This window comes from Anabrus simplex, chromosome 1 (genome assembly GCF_040414725.1).
Source record: "Anabrus simplex isolate iqAnaSimp1 chromosome 1, ASM4041472v1, whole genome shotgun sequence".
NCBI lineage: Eukaryota > Metazoa > Arthropoda > Insecta > Orthoptera > Tettigoniidae > Anabrus > Anabrus simplex.
Window position 1 is genome coordinate 457,693,995 of NC_090265.1, and position 25,601 is coordinate 457,719,595.

A 25,601-nucleotide genomic window follows, 5' to 3' on the forward strand; every position below is an offset into this window, starting at 1 on the left:
TGGGTCTAGGCGTAGCCTGTTTAGTACAGCTATACGAGCGACACCGTGGGTCTGCGTTGCTTGTGATTAGTATCCACTATGTGAGGAACACCCTGTGCTTAGTACACTTAGGAACACCATGGGTTTGCGTTACCTGTGTGTATTACATTACCTGTGAGTAGTACCACAATGTGTGGTACACTGTAAGTTTACATTACTTAAAGATTATTACCGCTACATGAGAAATACCATGGTTCTTCTTTCCTAGCGATTACCATTATGAGGGACCGTTGATCTCGATTTTGGACCTCTTTAGATAACAAGCACCAATGATTCAAGAATGTGGTTTTGAAGCATCCCCTTGGCCAGTATACAGTATACCAGGTGTATACGTAAATATTATGCGCACACTTTATCTTGGTGCATTTGTGTACGGGGTGAGGAGTAAGGAGGGAGCTGTCCCGGTATCGATAGTGCTGCCAACTGAATGAAAATTAAATCTGAATTGAATCGAGAATATGATCGATCGATATGAAATTTCTAAACTGTTATCATCTTAAGCCAACAACTATGTCACATACACATTATATTATAAAACATTTCTCGATGCGAATCTTGTTCCTAGCATGAATTCTATACTTTGGCTTTGCTGTGTAACCAACAACAGTACTAGTACGTAAAGGGTACGTCAGATGTCGCACAACGATGCTTAAGCGATTCATAGTTTGTGTTTCAAAGTTTGTCAGTACGAATCTCGAAGATCGCCGAGGTCGACCGATTCAGGACTAGGGTGTAAATGCACCAAGATAAAGTGTGCGGATAATATTTTCCGCTTTCACTAAGAGATGGCGCCAGCGAACAGTACCCAGCGTATGAATTTGACACGTATGCCAGTTTGTTCGCCTGGCATTAACCTACGAACACGCACAAGTTGAGTCTGCCAAACACTAGCGTCTGTGTTCTATCATGTCGACTTCTGTGCCTGAAAAAGAACATTTGCGGCACGCATTGCTTTTCTTATTTAATGAAAAGAAAAGGGCTGTGGAAAGTCATCGTTTGCTGGTAGAAACATGTGGTGAACACGTTCTATCGATTAGAACATACGAGACGTGGCTTCGACGATTTAAACGTGGTGATTTCAATGTGGAATTGCAGGCGTTACTGGATGATGAGTGATGACCCAACTCAAACTCAACAGCAATTGGCACAAGCATTAAATGTGTCACAAGGAACAATCAGCAGACGTTTATGAGCAATGTGGAAGATCAAACAACTCAGTAAATGGGTCCCACACGATTTGAATGAACGGCAAATGGAAAATCGCAAAGTCACTTGTGAAATGCTGCTTCAACGCCACGAAAGAAAATCATGTCTGTACCGAATTGTGATGGGTGACGAAAAATGGATTTATTTTGAAAATCCGAAGTGGATAAAATCGTGGCTGTCACCTGGCGAAGCCGGTCTTTCAACCCTAACGTCTCATCGCTTCGGCAAGAAGACCATGCTTTGTGTCTGGTGGGGCCAGCGCGGTATTGTGTATTATGAACTCTTGAAGCCCGGCGAAACCGTTAATGTAAAACGCTATCGCCAACAAATGATTAATTTAAATCACGCATCGATCTAAAGACGACCGGAATTGGGCAGAAGACATGGCAAAGTGATTTTCTTATACGACAATACGCTGTGTCACACAGCAAAATCAGTGAAAGTCACCTTGAAATCGCTTGGATGGGACATCCTTCCGTACGCGCCGTACTACCCCGGCGTGGCGCCATCTATCACCTCTTCGCATCACTGGGGCACGCACTCGCAGAGCAGCACTTCAGAAATTTTGAGGAAGTTGGAAAATGGCTCGACGAATGGTTTGCCACAAAAGACAATCCGTTTTTCTGGCATGGTATTCATAACTTACCTGAAAGATGAGCGAAGTGTGTAGAAGCCGATGGCCAATATTTTCAATAAACAAAAAATAATTTCCCATAAACATTGCGTGTTTTCCTTACCACAAAACCCGCCAGAAACTTGTACATATACTTGGTACTATTGTTTTAAGATAGTTTCTGGGAAGGTGGGACACTGCAGATCGAATCCACTGATTGTTTTAAGTTTATAATCATTGTTCATCGTCTCTTTTTTGCATTCAAGCCAGTATATTAATTTTGGAATTATTTTTATCTTTCAATAATACAAGTTGGATCCGCTGATTATTTTAAATTAATATTCATTCATTCATTCATTCATTCATTCATTCATTCATTCATTCATTCATTCATTCTGCATCATCACGCTTTGAATTCTGGTTAGTGGATGAGTTTTCTACTTTTAAATTGTCATTACATTTGGTATCATTAGGGGCCGATAACCCAGATGTTAGGACCCTTTAAATAACAAGCATCATCAACATCATCAACATCATCAACATCATATACGATGTGCTTTTTGAGGCCGAAATGGTATCTTTGAATTAGGACATTAAAATTATCGAATGCGCAAGGCATATTGAGTGACAGGACTGACTGATAGTTGTTCAGGAGCAAAGTGTTCCACGCCATATGGATTTTCTTATTACATCCGTCCAGAAGACCCAGTGGTGCAATGGGATCTCGACAAGCAATGGAAAGTTCATGCACGAATCTCGAGAATACAAGCTCTTCAGTGATTACGCCGATCTCTGCAAACATGTCGGATTTATTTTCTATGTATGGGACGAGTGTGTAGTGAAACAATGCATACGAATCATTTAATTCATTATAATTTTCTACCAGCCGGGCTATGTGGCTCAGACGTTCGGGGCGCTGGCCTTCTGACTCCAACTTGGCAGGTTCGATCACAGCTCATTCCGATGGCATTTGAAGGTTCACACGTACGTCAGCCTCGTGTCAGTAGATTTTTTTTGCTAGTTGCTTTACGTCGCACCGACACAGATAGGTCTTATGGCGACGATGGGACAGGGAAGGGCTAGGAGTGAGAAGGAAGCGGCCGTGGCCTTAATTAAGGTACAGCCCCAGCATTTGCCTGGTGTGAAAATGGGAAACCACGGAAAACCATTTTCAGGGCTGCCGACAGTGGGGTTCGAACCTACTATCTCCCGAATACTGGATACTGGCCGCACTTAAGCGACTGCAGCTATCGAGCTCGGTGTCAGTAGATTTACTGGGGCATGAAATAACTCCTGCGGGACTAAATTCAGGCACCCCGGCGTCTCCAAAAGCCGTAAGAGTAGTTAGTGTGACGTAAAGCCATTAACATTATTAATTATCTACCACTTTTTACATCAAGAACTAGTTTGCCAAGTGACTGCTTACGATTTTTTTTTTCAGATGACAATTTTCAGAAATGTTTCTCAACTTTTAGTTTTCCTCTTAGAAATTCGAATTGTCTAAGAATTACGTTTGTATTATTGTATTTCAGTAATTTTTAAATAAACTTCAAATAAAAGAAAAAATATATAATTAATTCACGTACCTAGTATTCCTTCTTCAGAACTTTGTATATAGTTCGACATATTTCCTGTATAAGTCGACTTGATTAGAAGTTATTATTGTGAACTGAAGATCCTTGTAGCACCGACCCGTCGCTAAATATCTTAATGTTGCGGTGAGTGTCTCGTGCTGAGTGTTAGCTTTCCTCATAGCAATGCCTTGCTTCTCTGTTTCGGGGGTTACTAGAGTTAATAATTTACAGTAAGTCTCCACATAAGTACGCAGATAATTACGCCAGTCTTCTGGTTCCTGTCGTAACTCACGTAGCAAACTGCCATGAGAGAATCTCCCTCTCTTCAGTAACCATCTTCGAGACCACTGTGAGCGATGAACAACTTTATTTTTCTATCTATTCTCTCAGTTTAGTAGCAACAGGTGATCCAGGTGATCATCGTAAGACTGATCAGAAGTTTGAGTGGAAGACTGAGGAGTGTGGACGCATGTCTTGCATCAGTCTTATGTCAGTCCTACTTAAACATACGAGACTGACGATAAAACGTTACATATAAACGCGCCTTTACTCTCCATAGTGAGTTACTGACCACTGTCATAGCACGTATTGTCTAGAAATTACACTGATTTTAAGACTTTAACGTTTTGTAACTCTCACCGTTCCAAGTATTGTTCCGAAACTATAGACGTATTTTACGTCAGATAGCCAACATTCTCAGGTAAATTCTAGAGCGTGGATGTAACGTATTTGTGGCCTCTTTACAATATGTCAGTAAGTTGGTGAGTACAATTAGCAGCGTGCAAGGATTTGGATGATGGAATGAAACCGACAGCTGTCGCATAAGTATTACGGATTGTCGTAATCTACTGCTGAAGCCATTTCTTAAGAAAATATTTAAAAATCAACAAAAATTCCACTCTGCTCGAAAGTAATTGAAGAAAGTTGTTTTAGATTTTGTGTACAGTGTTACAGTAAAATAATTGAATGAAATGAGGGCTCAAGATGTTCCTTTCATTTTTCCAAATTACTCGGTGATACGAATTTTAAGGCTTCCAATGGCTGGCTACAACGCTTTAAGAACAGACATGGCACTGCCTTCAAAGTAGTGGCTGTAGAAGAGAATTATGCACCCACTGGCAATGCATATATTCCGCATTCGATTTCCTATTCCTTCAATATAACAACAACACTGATATAACGATATTGTCCGCTGGGCTCGAAAATATTGTTATATGGAGGTTTGAATGTCTATTGTACTTTTATTAATGTTCGTTTACTTTTGAAACATTACGCACAGTGCTTAACACTGAATTTTGCTTCAGATGTAGACCTATCGTGTAGAGTGAGATGATGTTCAAAACGTGCATACTAACAGGTTTGTTACGGTGTTGTTCACCCCGAATTGCTATAGGTTTCTTCTCTGCAAGGGTACTTATCTTCTTAAACAGTATGTATTTGTGGGAGCTCCTGCGGGAAAGAATTCCGGTATCTCGACGTCTTCGAAATAACATATAAATAGTTAGTGGAACTTAAAAACATTATTATTATTATTATTATTATTATTATTATTATTCATTGCTCATCAATCAGTCGAATATATATTTAATATGGACATAGATATTAGTTAACGAAGCTCCTCATTTCCTACAATGCAGAAATTTCTGCAGTACATGCTCGTTATGCTATAATGTACTTCTCCTGGACTCCATAATCTACCGGGTAGATATTCCGGTCGTTATACAGCAGTCTCTGACAAAATAGCAAATATTCAGGATCATATCTTGCTCGAAGACCAATTACTTGTTAAGATGTGGTCCATAAAACAATTGGATGGGAGGGGAGCAACAGGTAGATGCTATTGCGCTTGCGCCGATCACTACCCGCTATCTGAATCCGGGCTGGACCTGCTAGCATCCAGACGTCGGTGAACTAGCATGCAGCGCGTCTCTTGTGCCCCGGTATCCTGTCGTACATCTTGCCGTACTGAGCTAGTTCAAGCGCTTACTCGATTGTGGTTTGCAGCTAAATAAATGCCATATTAGAAATGGATATCCTCTGAAGTTTTTCTGGAATAACACGCAGTCAATCAATTTTAGAGTGCTCACCTGTGTAAAGATATACTGTTGGTGTGAACAGTTTTAGACGAAGTATAGCAGTCAGTAGTTATATAATCGTGTAAATGACAACCAAAAATATTCACCAATTTATCCACACTGACTGAAGTTTTTTATCGTATTTTCTAACTCCAATAAACTAAGTTCACAACAAATTTGTAGAGTTAGAATTAAAATTATCTATTGAAATAGGTTAGTAGTTGTATATCTTACGTGTGCAGTTTAGAGAAGACTCACGAAGTGGCAGTTACTGATAGCTAGATTGGATATTACAGGAGTATAATTCTGTGATTTTGATTCGTAAAACGTATTCATTCTTCCGGCACGTCATTCATGGCTCGGTGCTAATTGCTTCATTTCACTTAATTCCGATGTTCAGCGTTTATCTGGTAAAAGGAAGTATGCAGTTAACCTTGTAGAACATTCTGTTTGTGAAATGTTTGAAGTCCTAGCATAATTTAAATAAATGGTAACAAACGTGTAAACAGTCGGAATGCGAATAGAATCAGTATTAGTATAGAAATTCCATTCATTTAAATCAGGTTTTTAATAATAGAAATATTTGTACTAAGGACAAATACTCTTGTTTTTAGTCATTTATATCGCCCTTTTGAAGAGATTTCTGCTGTTCACTCTCTGCACTTACTTTGAGGAGTTCTCATTATCACAATTACTGACAGTGGTACTATTCTTAGAAGTTAATCTGCAAACTATATTCACTTATACGTGACATATTATGAAGTGAAAGTGTGAATGTAGCCGAATGCTTTGTAAATCTTCTCTGAAGTATTTCTGGAATAACACGTAGTCAATAAATAGGAAATTGCTACCTGTGTAAACATATACTCTTGGTGTGAACATTTTCAGACGAGGTATATCAGTCAATAATTATATAATCTTATAAATGATAACCAAAAATAGATCAAAGAAAAATCCTCTGGCAGAGACTCTGAAAAATATATTTATGGTCATGTAACTTTAAACAGTCCTTTTGAAAGAATTATTATAATATAGCTTGCTGAAATTGAATCTCAATAGAGGTGCTATCATACAAGATAATAACTCGTAAATATTTTGATTGAAAATTATTCATGGAATTGAAACGGTAAAACTAAGAACTCTTTAAAGTGATTTAATTTAATATTCATATGCTTTAAAATAATAATCAAATCTGTATTTGTGTGTTTAATTCTATATTTTCGATTCTAAAACTGGAAAATAATTCGTGAGTCAGAATGAGTCCCAACGAGACAACAATCCGGTGGCTCGAACTTATGGTGCACATCTTGTCAGGGGCAAAGAACCACACTGAAGAACTCAATAAACCTCATCTTCGTCCCTCTGTGGCTGCTATATATCCTCTATTTATATTTCTGTACGCGTGTCTAGTTCTCGGAGGTACTTTATCTAATCTAGCTGTACTGTGGGTGATCGCGAGGAAGAGTTTGCACCACGATCCAACCTACGGGTACATAGCCAACCTTGCTGTGGCGAACATTGTTAAGTGTATCCTGGTTTTACCATTCTCACTAGCCATTCTTCTCATACAAAACTGGATTTTCGGCCGCTTTCTCTGCTACTTCTTGCCTATGATGCAGGTAAGGTGAACATTTCTTGCATGCTTATGAAAGATCAGTTTGATGTACTGTTTATGTGAGCCATTTATCTCCAAAATTATTTTCCACGACTATATGAACATGAGAGAGAATGGGAAAGTATGTTTTGTCTTATTCGTAAAAATTATTGCCAATTTCACATAACCTGTGTAGCAGCAAAAATATCACCTATCATAAATTCAACCTTCACACAATTTTTGACTGAACCACTAATCCCACTACACTCTGAGACACATTAAAAAAAATAGCTCCGCTTTTGGCAAATGGTACTTCTTCCTCTAAGAAATCGATTTCCTTCCTTCGTTAAGAGTTGAACTATTGAATTTATTAAATTATTGTCTCCATAAACAATTCTTTAAACAATATTGTGCTCGGATTGTACGCATCACAGACGCGTGCTGTCGTAGTTTGACACTTTAAACTTTGTAGTCAAATAATTTGGCTGATTACATAATCTTGTCGTAATATTTTTCTTGAGAAGTATAGGTTTATTACTAAATTATGGAGGTCAAACATTATGTATATAAAGAAATAAATTAACTAGTTAATAACAATTTTAATATAAATAATATAATTAATATAAATTTCAAACTGAAATTAAAATATTATCGCATAAATTCTCGAAATGCAGTATTTCTCTTTATGCTCGCCTTATTTACTTTCTCTCTATATAGAACATCTCAAAGCAAACTTAGCGAGTTGTCTGCGTGGTATAGCCAGTCACAATGCTGCGATGCGTTTGATTCTCGGACCGTTATGTTCGCTTATACCGGAGTTCCATCAAAATTAAAACATATCCTTTAAAATGTAAAGAATCAATGAGAAATTTTAGTAAAACTTTTATAAATATTTCAAGTATATGATATTAACATGCCTTTGCTGGGGGGGACCTAGTGTTTACAGTGCACTATGTCTTCTGGTATGGGCTAGAGCAATTTTGTTACTTTCATTGATCTGTCTCAGCTTTATCCTTAGCTTTGACAAAATGAAAGTGACTGAGGTATGAGTAATGCTAGTAATGCCATTCCTTCTGCAGCCAGTCCCTGCTATGAATGGTGTGAAAATATTGCTCATAGGGTCAGTTGGTGCATGCATTTCAGTGGGCTTGGCAGACTGATGTGTAATAGCAACTTCTGGCTCGGTGAGGAAAGCAACGGGAAACTACCTCACTCCTCATTTCCCTAGTACGCCTCTTCAGTGATGCCTAGGCCATCTATGACAGCTGATGGCGGAACTGTTGAGGATCCAACCAACCTTCGGGCTGAGGACTAAACATACATACATGATATTAACATTCCGTAACAATTGCTTTAACCATTTCTTTGTAAGTGTCTTCCTGATTCTTAAGTCGGATCGTGAAACACGAAAAACACGCTCTTTTAATTTCTTCACCCCTAAACATAACTTTAACTGTCTTAACATTTTAATGTTCCCCCTTGATTAATATGGACTTTGTTTCCAATTTGCTTTACGTTGCAGCGACACAGACAGCTCATACGGCGACAATAGGATAGAAAAGGGCGAGGAGTGGGAAAGGAGCGAATGTGGCTTTAATTAAGGCACAACCCAGCATTTGTCTGGTGTGAAACTTGGATAGCACGGAGAACCATCTTCAGGGCTGCCGACAGTGGGGCTCGAACCCACTATCCCAAAAATGCAAGCTGACAGCTACAGCTACGTGACCCATACCACGTGGCCACTCACTCTGTTTGATTAATTTTTTTTTAACTAGTTGCGTTACGTCGCACCGACACAGATAGGTCTTATGAAGACAACGGGATAGGAAAGGACTAGGAGTGGGAAGGAAGCGGCCGTGGCTTTAAGTAAGGTACAGCCCCAGCATTTGCCTGGTGGGAACATGGGAAACCACGGGAGACCATCTTCAGGGCTGCCGACAGTGAGGTTCGAACCCACTATCTCCCGCACTTAAGCGTCTGCAGATACCGAGGTCAGTTGATTATGTAGTTTAATTGTGAATTTTATTTCGTAAAAAGTAGGCATTTCTCCAGATATTCAACTTCAGACTCGGGTGTACGTACATTCTGTACCGGCAGTAGTTACTCTGCTACCGAAAACAGACATAAAATTCATTCAGGTGCCTATAATTGTGTACATTCATACCAATAAGACTTCCTTATCAACACTCATATATATGTTTAATTAGCACCATGAGCCGCTAGAATTAGTACAATACTCTTTACTGCTGAACTTTCCTCCTTACAGTATATGCAGGTTGTTTAATGAGCCATGGCAAACGTGTTGAATCTTCTAAACATGTGGGAATACGGTGTCCAGTATATAAATTTGAAAGCCTATGTCACACTCTACTGAATGCCTCTGATTGATGTCTGTGTACTTTGGTGGCTACTTGGAAAAGATAGTGCACCGGCCGGGCTCTGAAGTTGAACAACCGCCATAGTGAAAACTGCAGTTCTTCGTGGCGAAAATTAGGACAAGCGTTGGGTGATAGTGCTTTGTCGTATCAAACTGTTGTTGCTAGCCATGCGGTTAGGGGAGTGCAGCTATGAGCTTGCATCAGGAAGATAGTGGGTTCGAACCCCACTGACGGCAGCCTTAAAGATGGTTTTCCGTGGTTTCCCATTTTCACACCAGGTTAGTGCTGGGGCTGTACCTAAATTAAGGCCATGGCTGCTTCCTGCTTATTCCTAACCCATTCCTATCCATTCGTCGCCATAAGACCTGTATGTGTCAGTGCGACTAAAGCCAATTGTAAGGAAAAACTGGTCATGCCTTCAAATCAAGATAGAGTATCAATAATAATAATAATAATAATAATAATAATAATAATAATAATAATAATAATAACAGCCCGGATTTTTATGCAATAATAGGTTAGAATGCAAACTTCCTGAAGCGAGTAACAAGTACAGACTACCTTTACAACGACTCCTACTACGGGGTTTGCATAAACAGTTGGCGTACGGCCCATCAGAACCCCTATAAATTGTTACTCTTTCTACATTGTGGAAGAGCAGGTGGCCGACACTTCCTACTAACCAAATTAGTTTGCAATCTAACCTGTTACTGCATAAAAATTCGGGCCATAATTAATAATAATAATAATAATAATAATAATAATAATAATAATAATAATTTTGTAGCGTAGACACCAAATGTGTCACCAGAATTCTTCTACAAGCCGAAATCATACGACATGGAGTATCCAATGGACTTTTTCTCCACCCTTTAAAAGTCCGACTATCTCTGCCGGGTTTGAACCCGCAGGTCGACACACTACCACAGATCCACAGAGAGCTGAGTAGCACCTGTTGAACTATCGCAGAATGGACGTTCCGTGTTCGCTCAAACGGAGATATCTGTGGCCGTTATCGAAAAATCCTTAACTGAAGACAGGCATTGGACAGTGGACTATGCAAGAATTTTTCTCACGTATGGGTATTTTTGTGTTAAGAGTGTCCCGAATTTTACAGCAGGACTTGCAGATTGCCAAGATTTGTGTGCATAATGAAAGGATGTTTTATACTTACTTATATTTCGATTGCTCTTTGCCATTACCTCCTGTATTTGGACCCAATGTAGTGCTAGCATTGAAATGCACCTTTCAGCCTTCAAGCTCATACAATGGATTTACACTTCTGCTTTATTGGAAGATGTAACAGAGCTACTAAGACTTATGAAACAACTTTGGTATCATACAAATACCTATCACATTATTTGCTATTCCAAGTTCTCTAAGCATGTACGTCAGACAGAAAATGTTTATCAGACGATTTCAGATAAGATAAAACAGTAACAAAAAAATTTGTGGGCCGATGACCTTAGATGTTAGGCCCCTTTTAACAACAAGCATAATCATTATCATAAGATTTTCTGCAGTAATATAAAGAGAGCAGCAGTGTAGAACCTGGAGCTCAAATTTTGTTTATTTTGACTATTTAGCGAATAACTACAAAAATAAGTAATTTAGGATAATAAATATACATAAATATAAAACAAATCAAAGAGTCAAACAGTACGCACATATTTATAAACTATGCAGAAGCATAACTTTGAGCACAACAATATATTTTTGGACTTCATTCTCCCAATATGTCGGTTGTCGGCTTCATCAAAATAACTGTTATATCCTGTTAATGTATGCGGTCTGTGGTCAAGTGTACTATTGGATATGTTTCAGTCCGCTCTTGTTATTGGTAGGTGCGATGATACTAAAGTGATAATACGGAAATGATAATACTGTGGCGATAGGAATTAGTTGGCTGGTTGGTTGGTTGGTTGGTTGCAATACCTCTGAAGAACAAGTAACCTATTTACCCTCCCAATTTTTTAAAATGTAATATCAGACAGTTCAGTTCGGATGCTTTTAGAGTGTGATTGGAGGAACTATTCCCTTCTGGAAGTATAAAGAAAGTCCCTCATTGAACTATAGTTTTCGAGAAGTAATAATAAAATTTCACATTTTACTCTTAGCCGATATTTTCATTGTGCTTAAACGGAGAATGAATATATAGACTATATACGAATATATTAATCATATTCCGGCTCCATGGCTAAATGGTTGGTGTGCTGGCCTTTGATCACAGGGGTCCTGGGTTCGATTCCCGGCAGTGTCGGGAATTTAAGCCATAATTGTTTAATTTCTCTGTGACGGGGGCTGGGGGTATGTGTCGTCTTCATCATCATTTCATCCTCATCATGACACGCAGGTCGCCTACGGGAGTCAAATCAAAGGACCTGAACCTGGCGGGCCGAACTTGTTCTCGGACACTTCCGGCACTAAAAGCCATACGCCATTTATTATATAATATGTGTGCGTCCATTTTAGACTGTTATAACGTGCTACTTTAAGTCTGCAGGCCTCTATGAATGAAAACACAGCTCCTCCACAATCCTTTATTTTCAACCATCACTTTTGTTACCTTCTTTAATTCCATACCACTTAATCTATCATTAAAAATAACTCTGAATATCGCCGGTTTGTCCTTCTGCTTCCCTCACCCTCCATAGTCAAGTCCATTATACTCTTACGTATTCTCCTATCCTTTTTCATTCATCTCACATGACCCCACAACCGAGGCCAAGTTCATAAACAGAGCTTAATGCGTCTAGTTCATTCCTAACTTAGTCTGTATTTCCTCATTCCGTCCTGTTTCTGCCGGTAAACCTTCTCACAATTCACTACCAGCTCATATATATCCTGAGCGGACTCAGTTTCCACTCCTGCAATAAAGTAAGTGTGATGATGTGAGGATAGTTTTATTTCGAAACTCCCTTTTCTCTTACAGAATATTGATTGTCACAACTGTGGGCTCACTGCATTAACTACACTTTGATTAAAATTCACTTAGTGTGTTATCATCCTGGGAGAATACACTAGGGCTAGTGATAGCGGGATAATCAGGTACCCAGTTTCCCGAGCATTGCCTGTGTACGGTGGGTGGGGGTGGTAGTCCACTGTATCCCCTGACCGTCGTAAAGTGCGCCTGAAATGGGGGCCAGCGATTTTCATCTTGGGAGCGTGGGTTGGCGACCACGGTTCCCTAGCTGAGTCTGACATTGCTTCCACTTGCCAGGCTCCTCGCTTTCATCTTTCCTATCCGTTCTCGCTCGATCAACTCTTGTTCTTTTCTGACCCTGACGGTATTAGGTTTGCGAAACCATTTTCACGCCCTCCGTGGGCCTTCTCTTTCTTTACGCCGATACCTTCATTCTTCAAAGTGTAAAACATTTTTCATCGGATAGAGGTTGGTTGTCCAGTTATACTTTCTCTTACAACAACAAAGTCTAGCACCATTGCCCGTTCACCCGTTCACTCAAAACCCGATTCTCATATTACTTACCAGGCGAGTTGGCCGTGCGGTTAGGGGCGCGCATCTGTGAGCTTGCATCCGGGAGGTAGTGGGTTCGAACCCCACTGTCGGCAGCTCTGAAGATGAATTTCCGTGGTTTCCCATTTTCACACCAGGCAAGTGCAGGGTCTGTACCTTAATTAAGGCCACGACTGCTTCCTTCCCACTCGTAGGCCCTCCCTACCCGATCGTCGCCATAAGACCTATCAGTGTTGGCGCGACGTAAAGCAACTTGTAAAAAAACATAGCCTATTACATTCCCACTCATTTGTTGTAATGTTGCAATCTGTAATACGGTGATGACTAGAAGGATGAATAAAGACCAGTTATTTTGAAATGTTCATCCTAAGTCAAAACGTAATGGGGTAAAGTTTGTGTTCTAAAATGAATTGCACCTTACGTAATGGATGTGATATAAAAGACGAATACCGATGTAAACTAGGTGGTTTATATTGTTCTCCCGTATATCCATCAGTTTAAAATGGAGGAATTTCCTTGTAGGGGAAGGGGGACGTTTGGTCCTTGCCATAGAGGAATAATTGTATTTGAATCATCATTTTTAGTCTTCAGGATAAGGTAATAAGGTATTATATTCAAAATTACATTTTAGGCTTACACTTCAACCTGACAGCCAACAAAGCACAACAGGCCAACACGTAAATATTCCATTTTTTAGCTATTTTACTTAATGTCGCACCGACACAGATATGTCTTATGACGACGATGGGATAGGAAAGGTCTAGGAAGTGGAAGGAAGCGGCCGTGGCCTTAATTAAGGTAAAGCCCCGGCATTTGCCTGGTATGAAAATGGGAAACCACGGAAAACCATCTTCAGAGCTACCGACAGTGGGGCTCGAACCCACTATCTCCTGATTACTGGATACTGACCGCACTTAAGCGACTGCAGCTATCGAGCTCGGTCTTAAATATTCCAAACTGTGGGTAATTCTTTCAGAAAGTTGAGTCGACCATTTGTAAACAGACTGCAAACAAACCAAAGTTATTTTACAAAGAAATGTATAAATATTTTAAATAATAACAAACTAGGAAAAAATACGACCCTCATTTCGAACTTTTAGAAAAGTTCGGTTTCTGTGTGGGAGAAAGCAAGTAAATTACTGTTATCTGGGTACAGAGAAATACGTGTAGCCGTGACTAAATTGCCTGAATTCGGAAATTTTCTCTCTGAATTAGCTGAAGATGCTGGACATCCCAAACATATATTTTACTGAAGCTAACATGAAATAGGACTAACAAGCGAATAGGCTACGTGGTTTTTATCACGTAGGTGTCAGTTTGTATTTTGGAGATAGTGGGTTGGAACCCCACCGTTGACAGCCCTGAAGATGGTTGTCCGTGGTTTCCCATTTTCGCAACAGCCAAATTACGGGGCTGTAGCTTAATTAAGGCCACGGTAATTCTTTCCCAGTCTTATCCCATAAGACCTGTCTGAGTCACTGTGACTGGAAAGAGAAAAAAATGAAGGAACACAGTAATGTGAAAAAAATTCCTCGAATTTATTGCTTGACAATGTTTTATTGTGGTGTTTTCCGCAACTCATGTATATTTCAGCAGGAGTGTTATTATTGTCTGTTTATTTATCAGTATTCTGTGGAGGATAAAACGCAGTGGCTGGTTTATTTCTGAGTACCGCTTTTGTTTATAGAGAGGACAGTGAACTAATGGGAGTTAGATAAAAAATATTGATCTGCCATTTAATGACAAATGTGTGTTTTATTTTTGCTTTTTATAACTGTTAGGTTCTTCACTCAACCAAAAATAATTTCAATTAGTAAATTTATAAATTTATAAATATGTTTACATACTTAGGAACTTGAAATATGGAACTTATCTTAATGAAGTCCTCTTTTCTCTCCACTCTAGAGTGGATGTAAGTTCCAGATTTATCGGGCGAGTTGGCCGTGCGGTTAGGGGCGCGCAGCTCTGAGGTTGCATCCAGAAAATTGTGGGTTCGAATCCCACTGTCGGCAGTCCTGAAGATGGTATTCTGTGGTTTCCCATTTTCACACCAGGAAAATGCTGGAACTGTAACTTAATTAAGGCCACGGCCGCTTCCTTCCAACTCCTAGCCCTTCCTACACCATCGTCGGCATAAGACCTATCTGTGTCGGTGCGACGTAAAGCCACTAGCAAAAATATGTTCCAGATTTCGATTTTTTAAGTATTTAAACAGAATTAAACATAAATGTTTATACATTTCTACATATTTGAGTGTGCTTTGATAGAATCTGATGATGTTCTTTCTAGAACGAAACATGTCATTCTATTTTACTTAAGTTGTTTTTCTAAGTATATTACATTGACCATATGTTTTCTTTAAAATTTATATTTATAAATTTATTACTCAAAATTAGTTTAGGTAGAGTGAAGAACCTAACAGTTATAAATTGAGTGGAAACTGGAAATAAATGACTTTAGATATTACAACAAAATGTGGGTCAGTAAGAAATTTATTAAAGGGAAACGATAAATTAAGGTAGGAATAAACAGTGGTTAGAATGTATTAAGATGAGGTTTGAAATTCGTACTACTAGAGTAATTATAATAAACAATCTGATGTGTAGCGATCTATACACAAATAAAATGTGGTTGTTTTGGAACTCATATAAGGTTGGGTTCTGACGGACGACATTCCATAATTAATGGAGTGCCCGGCTTATTATAAGAATTTATCATTTTAAAATTTGTCTCGTAATGCGGTGCAACGCTGTGCACTGCGAATTCTGCATGGAACCTGGTCCCAACAGCTATGTGGAAAATTATACTAGATAGTAATACTATGCACTCATGCCCGTCTGCTAATAGGATGATTTGCTATCTCTACACAACTAGACTTTTCCAACAGTGACATTATTGAATCATTTTTCTATTGAGTGCATACAGCCTACTTGAAATGATGGAAGAACTATAAAATCTAACGGAGCTGTAATTGCTTGCTTCTTGTAAGGAGATTATAATGTTATTCAATATAAGACTGAGTTCCTTGTTAAGTTAGTAAATAAATACATATACTGTACAGTAATAAACTTTAGTAGGGCTGCCCAGTGTGCACAGAACTAATTAGAGATGACTTGCAAGCAGGCTGGCTGAAGCAGGCTTCCCTCACTCCTACAGCACTAAACCAGGCTGTTCCAAGCTTCATGCTGCTATGACAGTAATTTATTGTTGGGAAAGATTGTTAATAATGTATTTCATGTGTTCTATGTTTACTGGCCTATATTATCTGTGCCATTTCATATACGAGTGGGAGGCTTATTATCAACCTCTATGCAGTGCGTTACGTAGGCCTATGGATGTAAGACAAAGATTGCGAACAGGTAACCTAGAATTATATTTCAGATGTGACTAAGCGAACTTATAGTAGATGTTTGAATTCCTTTACCGTGCTTGTCTGTATGTTAAGACTAACGATTATGTATTTCTTACTAGGTTTCTAAACTATGAATAATAAGAACGAAACGGGTAGTATCAATCCGAGGTTCTTGCTGGAGGCCTCCCCCGTATAGCGGGATTTGTTTTGTGCATTTTCAGGAAAAAAATTTTGATCATTCTTCTCCCTTTCGAGGTGCCTATTACAGTGTAATAAGGGATTGCTACAATATTACTATTGATTTTTAAATCCAGAATATTACAGAGTTATTCCTGCTTTTATAATAATAATAATAATAATAAAACCAAGAATGTGATGTCAATTAACAGATTATAAGCATTTTAAAGACTGTCGACCTGTAGTATAAATCTAACGTCTGCATTCTTATTTTTCGTTTAGGAAAGAAGATCATAGAAAAGAAAAAATCCGACACTCAATTCTCTCATTAAATCAAACTTTAAAAAGTCTTCCTTAACACAAGGCGTTCCAGTGTACCGGCAAGAAGTTCAGATATCCCTTTGTGAACTTAGGACAGTTTGAAAATTAAATGGAAGTTAAATTCAAACTGTTAGGATTAATTAAAAAGTATTTTCATGTTTATAGCCACGGCCAATAACTTGGATTGCATTATTTCAAGACGAAGTGCGCACTTTGAATTAAAATCATCCTTCTCCTGCCCACAAGATGATAATGTCAGTATTCGTTTTTGTTTGGATCCACCACATACAATGAAATTAGTGAGAAGCTCTCCTGTAACTTACAAGCTCCATAAAATGAAGACAAATCTAGCCACCCAACTTAGTAAGTTGATACTTACTGTTATTGTATAGTTATATAGGCTAATTATTTTCGCTTTATAACCCGATTTAAATATCTGAATAATATTTGTTATTTTGGTTGTGTGCCATTACTTTTGAAAGCCTGTCATGCACAAAATTGTGTATGTATTAAGTTTGTAACTGGCGTTGTTGGCCTATTATCTATGTAATATCCCTCAGTATTACGCTTTCAATAAAACTAAGCGTCGAGGTAAATAAATATCCAATATTAATTACTCAAAAAGAAAGACTAATGGTTATAAACGCAAGAAATCTAAAATCTTCAGTAGAGGTCGTAATTATTAAGTTTTTCTTGGAAGCTCCAGACGAAATGTAGACTACCCGTATTACATGCATAAAATAGCAGTAATATTTGGTGTAGATGGAGCATGCCGGCGAGAATAGGTGTCTGGTATTCTTTATGTTTATCAATATTACGTATTCAGATGTAATAATTATGTTGTTATAGCAAAGTTGAATTATTACAATAATTATAATTTTTATAAATAATTGTTTATAACATATTTTATAGTCCTGTATTTAAAACGTTATGTTTATAATCCACATATTATAGACAGGCCCTGAGTAAATTATATCGATATTATATCACTCAATATTGTCCAATGGGCAAAGAGTGTTGTTTTATAATCGACGGATTATAGACTGGTCCTGAACAAATGATATGGAATATTATACCATTCTAGATACAACACACCTGTCGAACAATGTGTGTTAAAAGAAAGATTGGCGAAGGCACTATTCAGCGCAACTTTAGTACAAAGATGGACTTGCCATGAATGTTATTAAACATTTGTTTTAAACTGCAAATCACGGCGATCATTTTCTATCACTTTAAGGGCCCATATTTCACAAGAAATTATTTTTTCTAACCACGGGAGAATGTGTGATCTGGCAGGTGTAATTTAGGCCACATCCTCTTCCTTCCCAGTCATAACCATTTCGCACGTCAACGTTGCCATAAAGTTGAACGTGTTAGAGCGACGTTCAACGTACGAATATATAACTATATCCTCTATTACCCTTCATAAATGCCTTTGCTGGCAGGACCTAGTGTTTACAGTGCACTATGTCTTCTGGTATGGACTAGAGCAATATTGTTACTTTCATTGATCTGTCTCAGCTTTATCCTTGGCTTTGACAAAATGAAAGTGACTGAGGTATGAGTGATTCTAGTAATGCCATTGCTTATGCAGCCAGTCCCTGTTATGAATGGTGTGAAAATGATGCTCATAGGGTCAGTTGGTGCATGCATTTCAGTGGGCTTGGCAGACTGATATGTAATAGCAACTTCTGACTCGGTGAGGAAAGCAACGGGAAACTACCTCACTCCTCATTTCCCTAGTATGCCTTTTCAGTGATGCCTAGGCCATCTATGACAGCTGTTGGCGGAACTGTTGAGGATCCAACCAGCCTTCGGGCTGAGGACTAAACAAACAAACCCTTCATAAAACGCTATGTTACTTTCAACCGGGAGCTGCCGTTAGATAACTGTAAATTTAACGAGTATGGCTAGAAAGTTTGTACCTAAATATTTAAATGTCATGTTATTATCACATGAATGTAGTGAATTTAGTCTGGTGCTTTAATAGAGAATGTCCCTAAAGTAGGCTTCAAATGTACGTTTCTTGAGTAAGTAAATTTACGACATGTGTGTATCATGTAAAATATCCGAATTGAAGACATTCTCTACGGCATTTCAATTGAAGATGTACACCACCACCATCATTTCTGGTTGAGGTCGTGCTTGATACTTCTATTTTCAACCAGTGTTTACTTGAGGTCGCGAGGCAGAGAGAGAACAACAAATATTTCAGTTAGTGTTATATCGTTACCTGGTACTATTTACGACGGAAGGGAATGGAAATGGTACCCTACCACAGAAGGGACTGCCTGGCCGAGGCGGTAAAGGCGTGCTCGGTTCGCCGGGAAGGACGACGTCAGGAAGTCGTAAAATTTAAGAAACGAGATTTCCACTTCCGGAGGTGCATATTGCCCTGAGGTTCACTCAGCCTACACCAAAAATGAGTACCAGGTTAATTCCTGGGGGCAAAGGCGGCCGGGCGTAGAGCTAACCACTCTACCCCATGACGTGCCGAGGTTACGAATAGTGGAAGCCTTTACCTTCAACTCCTCCAGGGGCGTTCATGGCCTGTACGGAGATGACTTTTCTTTGCTTTGCTTTGCTTTGCTTTGCTTACTCTGCCATAGAAACTTCATATCGTATCCTGTACGAAAGTAGAAAATTATGCGGGCGTCATATCAGGTAGCCCGTGGAGTAGGAATAACATGCCTGCCTCTTACCAAGAGGCCCTGGGTTCAGTTCTCGGCCATTTCGAGGATTTCAATTTTTGACTGTGGACTGGAATGGGATTCACTATTTCGAGGAACCAAATGAGGGGCTGTGTATGTAAGGGGTGGTGGGGACAGCGGACCCTGTCGCAGAGGCCAAGTAATATGGCTGAGGAAGTCACTACACTCAGCGCGTGACACTCCGTCATTTGCAGACCATTCAACACGGCAGCAGTCGTCTTGGCAGTCAAGGACCCTTAATGTGCAGTTGTGCCTGGAGGTTGCTTTTTTTCTTCTCATTTTATCGTATACAACAGCTTCCGTCATAACTGGTTGTATAGAATTGGCTGCCATGACATAGCTACGGAAAATGATTCAAATGAAGTATTGTGAATACTACCTGCTCGACTTTGAGCAAGAGTTAGAGGTGTCAGCAAAAGAGAACGCAGTAGTGGGCTGTGAATCGTCTCTACCGTCAATATTCACAACAAAGAAATGACAAGAGAGAGAAGGAATATCAATCAGTTTAGTTTAGATATATATCAGTTCAAGCTGTATTCACTTGAAAGTTGTTTTGTTCTTTCAAATCTCGTAAGGATTTAGCTTTTTTTGTTTTCTTTTTGCTAGTGGCTGTACGGCGCACCGACACAGATAGATCTTATGGCAAAGGTGGGACAGGAAATGCCTAGGAGTTGGAAGGAAGCAGCCGTGGCCTTAATTAAGGTACAGCCCCAGCATTTGCCTGGAAACCACATCTTCAGGGCTGCCGACAGTGGGATTCGAAACCACTGTTTCCCGGATGCAAGCTCACAGCCGCTCGCCTTTAACCTCACGGCCAATTCGCCCGGTGATTTACCTCGTTCTTGTCCTAAAATAACAAACGGACTTACCTTAATAACCGGCATTTAAAATTTCTATACCTTTTATTTTTGCAACTTGTTTAACGTCGCACTAACACATCGAAGGTTTTCAGCGTCGGAGGGATGGCAAGGAGGATAAGATTGAGAAAGTAGCGACTGTGGCTTTAATTAAGATACACGTGCCTGGTGTAAAAATGGGAAAGCACCGAAACCGATCTTCAGAGCTGCCGATGGTGGCATTCGAATCCACTATCTCCCGAATGTCTATACATTTATGAACACACGTATGTAAATAAGTTGATAAGTAGTACGTAAGTAGGCCTAGTTAACATCGCATACGAACTATCCAACAATGTAGTAATTACTCTTGTAATGGTTCCGTCATTATCTTATTTACATTAAAACAATTAAATTAAAGTAAGAATATTTCAACTATACTTCAGTAATTATACATTCAAGATTACCGTAACTTTTTCCTTGCTAGTTGTTTTACGTCGCACCGACACATATTACCGTTACCAGGGAAATTGTAAATACCTGGACATGATAAGGTTTTGCTAGTTGCTTTACGTCGCACCGACTCAGATAGGTCTTATGGCGACGATGGGACAGGGAAGCGCTAGGAGTGGGAAGGAAGCGGCCGTGGCCTTAATGAAGGCCTGGTGTGAAAATGGGAAACCACGGAAAACCATTTTCAGGGCTGCCGACAGTGGGGTTCGAACCTACTATCTCCCGAATACTGGATACTGGCCGCAGTTAAGCGACTGCAGCTATCGAGCTCGGTGGACATGATAAGGAAAAAGGGGCCATGATGTTCAGTTTCTCGACTGTACGTTAACATAACTTTCTGGACTTGGACAGTTTGCAGCCTAGTGTGTCCAGAGCGTGGTTTGCACGTTCAAGGTAAGGATCTCATGCAATCTTCGAATATATTTCACGTAGAATACGTCTTCCATTTCGTTAGTGTACCGTGGCACAGTGAATTCAGCTTCATCATTTTGCAACTATAAATAGTTAATAAATGGTCAGAAAGGTGAAGGATGTGAATATTCTTTAAAATTACTTTCAGTAATCGCTGACGCCATGGTGAGAGGTCGAAAATTGTATTAAATTTAGAAAATGTCAAAATGTCTCCGGTCTAACTGGATCACAAACTGCCACACGCGTGGTCATGGGGATAGAAGAAAATCTGAGAAGTCGAGTTTGCCCAAGAAGTCTGCATCAGAACGTGCCAGAGATTACTGGCAGTGCAAGAAAGCGGAGACGTTCGTGCAGCAGGACACAGAGCCCAGCACTTCCAGCACCGCGCCTGTGGAACCTGTCTACTGAGAGTCGGATGAGATCAGGAAGTAGTGACTGGGGACCTCTCAAAGACAATCTGTTACCACCAGCAGCTCGTTGAGGATGACAGGCCCCAGTACAGAAGGCGCCTCGGACAACAACGTTTGGCAGGATTTGGCAAGCTGCCACTAAGCACCTTGGTGTTGGGTTGTGGACAAAGATTATTGTAACATCTAATTCGGACTGCTTCCTTTTAGCCAGAAATACTTTTTCTACGGCATAAGCTTTGCGACCGAACCCCCGACACAGCTCGTCTTTATTTTTTTTTTGGGGGGGGGGTTGGGGGCAATTTATCTCACAGTCGGTTATAATTTAACGATCTTCACAACGCAAAATTCCAGCATTCCGACATCCCTTAAGGTTGATAGTAGTGCAGTCAGGAGGATGTTAAAAGTATGGCATTACTATCAGTGGTTTGGTTCAAAAATTCTCTCCTCTTCTGTTGAAGGCGTTGGAGTCATTTTGTGGTAACCCTAATGTGCATTATTCATATCCCCGGTTGAAGGTCCTGTAGAGCGATTGGCGTCTTCTGTTGGTGGTGATGATTGTGATTGTTTTAAGAGGAAGTATAACTGGGCGACCAGCCTCTCTTAACTCTACTTCTCCTGTGGGTGGGGACGGTAGAATACATCTACGTTATCCGCTGCCTGCCGAAAAAGATGACTGAAAGTAGAATCCAAGGGGCTCTCAACTAGGGAACGTGAATTGGTTGCCACTAGCAGAGTACTGCATTGCTTCCACTGAATCGTGCCATGCTCCTGTCTGACCTCCCTACGTAAGCTCCGATGTTTCTGAGACCTAGGTTGTCTTTCATTTTCACGCCCTTCGCTGCCTTTCCCTTTCTTTTGCTGACAATTTCATCTTTCGAAGGAATGAACCTCTTCATTTTACTCTTCTGATTATTGTTGAGGGAGGATAGTTGCCCAGTTGTATTTGCACTTAAAACAATAACCACCACCAGCAGCACTACTCGTAACACTAATAAGAGGAAAAATGGACGAGACCCGACTCTTCGAATAATGAAGGTTTCGGAAAAGGAGGGAAAATGCTACAAGTTCAGAACTCGAGTAGATGACCACAAATTCCATGAAGAGCAGCGGAAGAACAGGCCCAAATTTGTAACATCTGAGGAGCAGAGAAAAATAAGGAGTGAACGAATGAAGAAGTTCTGGGAAGAGAAAAGAAGAAGGCTGGCCAGAATGCATTAAGTTTCACGCGGTCCACAGTTGGCCAAATTCGGAAGCAAGAAGAAGAAGTAATCATCACCACCGCCACCACTACAACCACCGCTTACCGGTCCACTACATTATTTCACGGTTTTCTGGAGTCGCTGAGGAGCCGAAAATTTGTTCTGCAGGAGTTATTCTACGTGATGGTTTAGCGACACGAGGCTGACGTATTTGAGCATGTTCAAATACGACTTATCACCCATCTGAGTAGGGGTCATAACCGTCAATTAAGGCTTGACGATTTATGATTTAAGCAATTCAGTTTGGATAAAGTAGTGTGGTGTGAGTGGCTAGTGGTTTCAATGTCACTCTCACACATTGAAGGTTTTCAGTGACAGAAAGAGAGGTAACGGCTGTGGCCTTCGTAAGGGCAGAGCTCTATCATGTTTCTGGTTTGAAAGTGGGAAACTACGGAAAATAATCCACATGGCTGTCCCTGGCGGGATTCGAACCCACCATCAGCCGAATTTAAGCTCACAACTTCGTGATCCGAACCACGGAAGCTTCTGTTCTAGATTGAAAACTCGGAGGATTCACTATATCTTGTCCATAAATTGGAAGTAACGAATGTGAACATTCTTGGAAAGACTACTGGTACAATCCGGTGAGAACAATGGCGGGAGGACACCCGTGTTAAGAAGATATGGGATAACTGAGAATGAACCGATGGATGAATATGTATTAATTGACTTTGGTACCGTAGTGGGGTTTTGTGAGGCGAATGAAGGCGGGTATGTTAGCTAGGGAAATAACAGGCTTAGCCATAGAGGTTAACAGAGCCAGTGAGAGACGATTGGAAATGTAAACGCACCACTAGCGACCTCACATGAACTTTGCAATGATTGATGAAATGGGTTACGCAGAGTTCCTTCTTCTCGTTCCGACAGCTATTTATTCGCTGTATTGTTCCTGTAAGTACCGTGGCTAGTTATCAGGATCTTTAAGATTTCAATCATTACACAAACAGGTAGCGCGTTTTAGTATCCACTACAATTATTGAACTACGATTTAAAGTTAATTACAAATTCACGCGCGACACAGATTTTACGCACGATCGTGGTCGAACACACCCACACCGGCGCGTCGAACTCCTATTTTCCATAGGGCTTCTCACGATGCAGTGTCGTTCCAGAACAGTTCACAAACACCAAGCCCCGTTGAACCCCGTTTAACGGTCTGACGGACTCACTCCCGATGAATGACGTCACAGACTCGCGTCCGTCTGCTTGTTTACTCACTCGCGATTGACGCAACACTGACTTGCTCGAGACTGGCACGGTCCCACCAGATCCGCTCTTTATACAGGCTTGCAGAAGATTTTCGTAGCTTCCACTTGTAGATATTCCGGTTCCATGACTAAATGGTTAGCGTGCTGGCCTTTGGTCACAGGGGCCCGGGTTCGATTCCCAGTAGGGTCGGGAATTTTAACCATCATTGGTTAATTTCGCTGGCAGGGGAGCTGGGTGTATGTGTCGTCTTCATCATCATTTCATCCTCATCACGACGCGCAGGTCATCTACGGGAGTCAAATCAAAAGACCTGCACCTGTCGAGCCGAACATGTCCTCGGACACTCCCGGCACTAAAAGCCATACGCTACTTCATTTCACTTGAAGATCATTCTGGATGCATTCTTCATTGTTTATCAACCTCCAGCTTCTTCTACCAGATTCCTAATCGCGAGCGTCAACAATTCGCCGTCGCTATTGCTTTCCTCGCTCATGGCCCACCTACATCATCGCTACTCCGCCATTGTTGTCATCCGCTGACTCCACACATTTTCGGCCTTCATTGTAACAATGATTTAAAACCTTTAATACTGCCAAAGGTGAGAAGTAAAGAAGAAACAGATATGCGATGGCTTTTAAGGGACAAATGGCTGGCGAACGAAGCACGTCTGAAAAAGTTCCGTTTTCTCTATCTGATGCAAGATTTAGAAAGTGTAGTTCCATAAAAATACAAGGCACCATAATCTCAAGACTTGCAGATAATTCTTCGCGCAATCTTCACTGTTGATAAGCCTCCAGCTTCTTCTAGGAGCTTCCTGATGAATATTTCAAGTCAGTGCTAGGAAAGTAAGCCTACAGTGCACCGATTTTTCGGGGGGAAAGACGTTTTCTACGCCCTCCTCAAATGTTCTTAGGGGGGCAGAGAGCCATTTTGCCCCAGCCCAGAAATTCTCCTCCTAGATGTTAGGTATCCTTAAAACGCGGAGTTTGGTAGTCTCCGGAGTTTGCTAAGGCGATAAATCTGGAGAAGGTGGTAGATGGTTTTATATCAAGAAATGAGATTAGAAAGCGGGCATTCCTTCAGTGAACTACGTTTCCCAATGGAGACTGTTCAGGCAGTACAGTGCCGGTCAAAAGTTTCGAACCACATAAAAAAATCATGAAGTTCAATCTAGAACCTAAAATTGTGCTACTAGACCAACTCTGTATTCTTTTCCTAAGCTCTCGTATCTAATATGATATACGTCGCCTGATTTCAGTGATTTACGCCGAGTATTGTGTAAGTTATACATGTTTTTGCTATTTGCTTTACGTCGCACCGACGCAGATATGTCTTTTGGCGACGATGGGGTAGGAAAGTCCTAGGAATTGGAAGGAAGCGGCCATGGCCTTAAGGTACAGCCCCGGCATCTGCCTGGTGTCAAAATGGGAAAGCACGGAAAACTATCC

General features: G+C 40.3%; 1 protein-coding gene across 1 annotated transcript in view; it reads left to right on the plus strand.

Moving 5' to 3' along the window:
* Positions 1–308: 308 nt before the first annotated feature.
* The window catches only part of LOC136873103 (neuropeptide Y receptor type 2), a 289,478-nt gene continuing 264,185 nt past the window's right edge, over positions 309–25,601 (plus strand). The window contains 2 exon segments of the mRNA XM_067146685.2: positions 309–399; positions 6,822–7,126. Coding sequence (XP_067002786.2) covers positions 309–399; positions 6,822–7,126 — 396 coding nt within the window.